This window comes from Nicotiana attenuata, unplaced genomic scaffold (assembly GCF_001879085.1).
Source record: "Nicotiana attenuata strain UT unplaced genomic scaffold, NIATTr2, whole genome shotgun sequence".
In the NCBI taxonomy this organism is placed as follows: domain Eukaryota; kingdom Viridiplantae; phylum Streptophyta; class Magnoliopsida; order Solanales; family Solanaceae; genus Nicotiana; species Nicotiana attenuata.
The window spans coordinates 948809-956498 of NW_017670336.1; the positions used below are offsets into that span (position 1 = coordinate 948809).

Genomic DNA, 7690 nt, shown 5'->3' on the forward strand with positions numbered 1-7690 from the left:
GATATCGGGGTCGGAATGGAATTCTGCAAATGGGAGTAGGTCAGTTGTGCATTTGTGACGTGTATGCAAAATTTTAGGTCATTCGGACGAGGTTTGATAGGTTTCGGCATCGTTTGTAGAATTCAGAAGTTTGGAAATTCTTAGGCTTGAAACCAAGGGTGATTTGGTGTTTTAATGATTTTTTGAGTGTTCCGAAGGTTTGAATAAGTTTTAATAGTGGTATATGACTTGTTGTTACTTTTGGTTGAGGTCCCGAGGGCCTCGGGATGAATTCGGCTGGTTAATGGAAAGATTGGAACTTGGTTTGAGCAGCTGAAACTTCTGCTTCTATCATTTCCGCACCTGTGGATTGGGAACCGCATTTGCGAGGTCGCAGATGCGAGAGGGAGGTCGCAGATGCGGTTTTGGACCAGTTTTAGCTTGACCACAGGTGCGGTAGCGTTATCACACCAGCGAGAACGCAGGTGCGGGTGTGTAGCCGTAGATGCGGAATGTGTGCGGATAAGTGGAATCCGCAGGTGCGCTTGTTTGACCGCAAATGCGGTAGCGCAAGTGTGCTCGTTAGACCGCAGGTGCGAGTCTCCCAGGCAGAAACAATAAAAGCCTCACTTTGCGAATTTCTGCCCATTCTTCACCATTTCTGGACGAGTTTGGAGCTCCAAGCAGTGATTTCACGAGGAAATCGAGGGGTATCGGTGAGGTAAGCTACTTGGGCTTTATTAATTGTGTTTGTGATGATTTTTCCACTTTTTAATCATGGAATTTAGTGGGAATTTGGAGAGAAGTGAAGGGGCTAGGGCATGAGTTTTGGAGACTTTTGGTTGAGGGTTTGAGGGACCATTTGAGGTCCGATTTTAATGATATTTGTATGTATAGACTCGGGAGTGAAAGGATTTTATAGTTTTGTAAATTTTGTTGAAATCCGAGACGTGGGCCCGAGGGCCGGGTTTGAGTCCCATTCGGGTGTTTTTGTCTAATTTGATAATTTTCGTGTGGAATTCATTCCTTTACGGTATATTGATGATAATATGCTGATTTTGGATTGATTCGGAGCATTTGGAGGCCGAGTCGAGAGGCAAGGGCATCGCGGGTTAGAGTTTTATCCGGTTCGAGGTAAGTAATGATTGTAAATCTTGTCCTGAAGGTATGAAACCCCGGATTTCACATTGTTTCATTATTTGGAGGTGACGCGCATACTAGATGACGAGCGTGAGGGCGTGCACCATTATGGATTGTGACTTGGTCCGTCCCGTAGCAGCTATTAAGTTGCGTATTTGATTGAAAACTATTTGGTACTTATATTTTTGGAAAGTATTACTATGTTTTGGGCTAAATGCCATATTTGGGCCTCGTGCCAAGAGGTTTTGGAAATTATTACTATGTTTTGGGCTAAATGCCATATTTGGACCTCGTGCCAAGATGTTTTGGCCCTTAGGGGCTTTTTACTACTACTGCTCACTGTTTTGATTTAATATATGTACTCATTCATGCCATGTTTACTGATTTCATAACTCGGTCTAATTTACTCCGTTTTGATGCATAAAATGATATTTTGGGCTGAGCACCCTATTTTACTGTTAGCCCGAGTGGCTTGAGAGGTTTCTAATTGAGTGAGGTCGAGGGTCTGTGTTTTGAGGATATTGTGGGATCGGGCTGCGCGCCACGACATTTTGTTACTGATTTGTTATTTGAGAGGCCGAGGGCATGATTTGTTATGCCACCATATGGCTTGTTATAGTGCTTGGGCCGTAGGAACCCTTCCGGAGTCCGTACACCCCCAGCGAGGGCGGTTACCCTGAGTGAGTGATATGATGTTGCTTGAGGGGCTTTTCTTGATTCATGTTGTGCCCGAGGGGCTAATTATGAGTGATTGTGAGGTTGTCTGAGTGGCTGATTCTGAGTGATGCTCTGCCCGAGTGGCGGTTTATGATATATGTTTTGCCCGAGGGGCTATTTATGATTTTCACCACTTTTACTATAAACTTCATGGGACCTCTGCTGAAACTGTTGCAAAAATATCTTCAAATGATTTTATTGAAATTGGATTATTACGAGATGATTTGATTTATATATTGTTTTGAAAGCATACCGTACTTACTGTGATTTTGTGATGTGGATTTATATGTTTCTTACTGCTCAATCTTTATTTAGTTTTAATACAGACCGCAGTTGCGGTAGCACAGGTGCGCTCATTGGACCGCAGGTGCGAGTCTCCTAAGCAGAAACTATAAAAGCCTCACTTCACGAATTTCTGCCCATTCTTCACCATTTTTGGACGAGTTTGGAGCTCCAAACAGTGATTTCTAGAGGGAATCGAGGGGTATTAGTGAGGTAAGCTACTTGGACTTTATTAATTATTTTTGTGATGATTTTTCCACTGTTTAATCATGGAATTTAGTAAGAATTTGGAGAGAAGTGAAGGGGTTAGGCTTGAGTTTCGGAGAGTTTTGGTTGAGGGTTGGAGGGACCATTTGAGGTCCGATTTTGATGATTGTTTTATGTGTAGACTCGGGAGTGAAAGGATTTTATAGTTTTGTAAATTTTCTTGGATTCCGAGATGTGGGCCCGGGGGCCAGGTTATAGTCCAATTCGGGAGTATTGGTCTAATTTGATAATTTTCGTGTGGAATTCATTCCTTTAGCGTATATTGATGATAATATACTGATTTTTGTTAGATTCGGAGCATTTGGAGGCCGAGTCGAGAGGCAAGGGCATTGCGGGTTAGAGTTTTGTCCGGTTCGAAGTAACTAATGATTGTAAATCTTGTCCTGAAGGTATGTATCCCCGCATTTCACATCGTTTCATTATTTGAAGGTGACGCGCATGCTAGATGACGAGCGTGAGGGCGTGCACCGTTGGAGATTGTGACTTGGTCCGTCCCATCGCAACTATTAAATTCCGTATTTGACTGATAACTATTTGATACTTATATGTTTTGGAAAGTAGTACTATGTTTTGGGCTGAATGCCATATTTGGGCTTCGTGCCAAGCTGTTTGGGCCCTTAAGGGCTTTTTACTACTACTCCTCACTGTTTTTTCATTTAATATCTGTACTCAGTCATATCATGTTTACCGATTTCATAACTCGGTCTTATTTACTCCATTTTGATGCATAAAATGATATTTTGGGCTGAGCACCCAGTTTTACTGTTAGCCCGAGTGGCTTGAGAAGTTTTTGACTGAGTAAGGACAAGGGCCTGTGTTGTAAGGATATTGTGGGATCGAGCTACGTGCCACAGCATTTTGTTACTGATTTGTGATTTGAGAGGCCGAGGGCCTGATTTGTTATGCCACGATATGGCTTGTTATAGCGCTTGGGCTGTAGGAGCCCCTCCAAAGTCTGTACACCCCCAGTGAGCGCGTGTACCCTGAGTGAGTGATATGATGTTGCCTGGGGGGCTGTTCTTGATTCATTTTGTGCCCGAGGGGCTGATTACGAGTGATTGTGAGGTTGCTCGTGGGGCTGATTCTTAGTGAAGCTATGCATGAGGGGCGGTTTATGATATATGTTTTGCCCGAGGGTCTATTTATTATTTTCATCACTTTTACTCTAGACTTCATGGAACCCCTGCTAAAAATGTTGGAAAGATATCTTCAAATTGTTTTATTGAAATTTGATTTTTACGAGATGATTTGATTTATATACTGTTTTGACAGCATACCGTACTTAGTGTATTTTGTGACATCGATTTATGTATTTCTTATTGCTTAGTCTTTATTTACTTTTATTACATACTGAGTTGGCATACACCTTGTGTGCAGATCCAGGAGTTGCTGGTCGTGATAGCGAGCGCTGATCTTTCATCCGTCGCGGATATTTAGAGTCGGCAAGGTAGATGTATGGTGATCGCATCCTTGCTCTTCTCCCTCTTATCTTTCTTAGACTATATTAGTGTTTTCCAGACTGTGATAGTCTTAATTGTATTCAGACAGTTCTTTAGTAGATTCTCGTGACTTATGACGCCGCGATATCGGGCCATTGATCTTTCCGCACTTGTTATGTAGACTTATACTGTGAAATTTTATTAATTAATAGCTTAAAACATCCTTATTATGAAATATCGATTTGTTTTGGGATTTTGTCGGTTGGCCTAGTTTTATGATAGGCGTCATCACGACCGGGTTGGTTTTGGGGTCGTGACATGATTTGTCATAATTGTATGATCGATCTAACAAAGATTCACATGTAAATCTATGAAGTTACAGCCGGACGAAATAGAAATTTTATGTATAGAAAAAGGTTGTGGGAGGGATGAGAGAGCAAGTGCCAAACCAATATGTTCATATGATACTAAATAGTCACAACGAAAGTGGAAGTGTCTATCTAATAGTTCATGTCAAGTTTGAGGAACTATCTAGTAATTTAACCTTATTATATCAATATAAATATGAATCATGTAGAGAAAAACTCAAAAAGGATAAAATAAAAAAGTCACAAATTTGTGCTAAGAATAAAGATATATGCTTAGGGATAATATGTATTGGGAGGAAAAAAAAGTAAACAATAAACAACAATAACTATTTACTTGTTGAAATATTTGTTCCATATTATATATCATTATTCGGAAACAACATACTATATAGACTTCATTCGGATCTGCTACATTGAAGTTTCCATTTAGAGACTTAGCCAATTAGATGGTAAAGTCGAAGAACTAGTCACATTCATTTCAAGTGCTAAGTTTGGATCTTCAGCGTCAATCACAAACTGCAACTGAGCAATTTCTTCAATCAAATAATTTGAAAGTTTCTCGATATTTTGATCTAATTTTTCAAACATTTCCAAATCAGTCAGATCGAGATCTTCCAATGGACAGCATGTGAAAATACTTTCCAGAGCTTTTTCTTTGTCCTTGTTTTCTTCTACTTTCTTTTTCTTTTTGTCCATTTCGTCCTTTCTTTTGCGACCGCTAGTTCTTTCATATGGTATGTAACCACTTAAAGGAGATACAATTGGCTGCTTGGCCTTCAAAAATCGTCGAACAACCGATTCAACATTCGGACTTCCAAATAAAAACGGTTGACCTATGATTGAAAAGATAAGAATGGCAATCTCGATGCCGCATAAGGTAGAAATCTCCTTTGCTTTTTTGCAGAGTCCTTTCTGCATATTGGAGATTGTAACCTCTTCAGCACGTTTATTTCTGACAAACTCCCTCTCAACATTCATTCTTATTTGAGAACTATTTCTTTCCATGATTACAACAGGAGAAGAAGGAAAGATACAATTTCTTGCCCAAGGAGTGTTTAGTAACTTGAATTAAAATGAGTACATGCTCGAGCCAAACATACTAATTTATAGGAGGAAATGGTTTCCTATGCACTCTTCCGTCATAACCCTTTTCTGTTATGGAATTTATTCATTGACCGATTCAAGTTTTACTATTTACAAAAGCATCTCCCATAATTTTGATAAAGATGAATTTATCTCTTCTCTTTTATGAAATTACTTACAATAATTATATCGTTCTATAATCAATATAAATGACAATTAACTACCTTGAATTTCATTAAGAAAAGTTATACAAAATAAAAGTTGTAATTAATTCAAAGGTATATGTGTCATTTTGCGATAAATTATTTTCTAGTGAATGGATCCTTGTAATAAACTTAAAAGATAGGGGAGGTCAGTATAATTTTAAAGTTAGAGAGGGAGGTGAGTGTAATTATGTATAATCAGAAGTGTACCACCAAATCAAGGAAAAGTATAGAATAAACCAATGTAGATTACCTTAATCTTCATTTTTTGAATTGATTTCCAATGTATATAAAAAAAAGAATCGAAGCAATTGTAATCCATATAATAATAACACAAAAAACTGTTGTAATGACATTCATTTTGACTTAGGATTTAAGTTATATACATTATAATAAACTACTTCTTTATGCAAAAGAAGTGGGATATATATCAAATAGGAGGTTGGATTCAAATTCTAGCAAGCGCAACTGACAAAAAAGATCGGATAAAATTTGCATACACAATACTTTCTTCAATTCGCTTATGAGATTATATTGAGTTTGTTGTTGTTATTGCAACAAACAATGAAGTTAAATTATTTCCTTCCTCTTTCTAAGCCTCGATAAATAAAGTTATTAGTCAATTGTACCGCTGAAAAATAATATATATTCAATAGAATTGCACAAATTAGCCCAATTATCATTGGTATCAAAGAAGAAAACTACATCTACATGCATTTACTACATTAATTATCCAAGATAATTCTTAAGAATTACCACAATTTGGAGTAAATATATCAATAAGGAATCGGTAGACTAACATATATAATTTAATTCATGTAATTCATGACCATCTTAATTTGTAACTGACTTGTGCAATTTATACACTCTGATCCGTGTAATATATGTACAATCTGATTCTTGTAATTCATAGCACTTGGTGTGGTTTCATTTATATTTTTCATTAAGATTTGTAACTGATTTTTTTTTTTAAAGTATCTGTGAGAGCTTGTTAATGAAGTTTCTTGATTTAAAGTCCCACACATGTTATATGACCGTATATACTCATCTTTCTAAAGCCAATATGAAAGTAAACTTTAGAAAGTAAGCAATTTAATGTTGGGATATTGATTTCTATAGATAATTAGCATTGATACATGTAGGCCAAAATGATTGGCAACAATAACTACTATTTTGTCTTTCTCTTTCTTCACATTTTTTCTCAATCCTAACCAGATCTCTTATCCAACTACCCCTTAATAACCCATAAAACTTCAATAAAATTTATAGGTAATCCTGTCACGATCCAATTTCTCCCTCCGTGAACTGTCGTGACGGCATCTAGTCTCTACGACTAGGTAAACCTGATATTGCGAAAATGAAATGAAAACACAAAGATAAAAGCTAACAGATATAATTAATAAGGGGAAATAGTGCCACTCGGCATATACAATAATCATCTTTTCTGAAACCCGGAATGTCGCAATGTCACAAGCTTCTAAGAGTTTCTAACTTCTCTATACATCCATGACTAAAGAAAACAAGGGGGAAATTACATAGGGGATAGAAGAGGACTCCGAGGTTTTCGGACGCGGGCAGTTGTACCTTGAAGTCTCCTGAGGCAGCAACCACACAGCTAGACTCGAGGCTGATAGCTAGTNCGTGGAGGAGGCTACTTGGGAGACCGAGTGGGAGATGCGGAGCAGATATGCTCACCTATTTGAGGCTTCAGCTATGTTTCTTTACTCGTTTGAGGATGAACATTTGTTTAAGAGAGGGAGGATGTAACGACCCAGCCGGTCGTTTCATGAGTTACAGCCCCGTTATCCCCATTTCTGCTTCCTTATGTATTGTTCAGCTGTATTTCATCGTATCGTGTTGGTTGTGTTGTGTTCGGAGTGGTCTTGGTACAATGAGACACTTAGTCTCTTATTTAGAAGCTTATGTTAGAAAAGTCAACCAGATGTTGACTTATGTGTAGAAGATCTCAAATGTTAATTCTGATGGTTCGAATAGCTTTGTTAGGTGATTTTGGGCATAGGAGCGTGTTCGAAATGTAATTTGCAGGTCCGTGGTAGATTTAGGCTTGAATTGGCGAAATTTGAAATTTGGCGTTTTCCGGTCGGCATTGGAAATCTTGATATCGGGGTCGGAATGGAATTCTGCAAATGGGAGTAGGTCAGTTATGCATTTGTGACGTGTATGCAAAATTTAAGGTCATTCGGACGAGGTT

At 38.2% G+C, this 7690-nt stretch overlaps 1 protein-coding gene across 1 annotated transcript; it reads right to left on the minus strand.

Annotated features, from left to right (window-relative positions):
* Positions 1-4618: 4618 nt before the first annotated feature.
* On the minus strand, positions 4619-5170 carry LOC109238030 (agamous-like MADS-box protein AGL29). The gene has a single exon (XM_019404458.1). The coding sequence runs from the start codon at positions 5168-5170 to the stop codon at positions 4619-4621; it is 552 nt and encodes a 183-aa protein (XP_019260003.1).
* Between the last annotated feature and the right edge of the window lie 2520 nt (positions 5171-7690).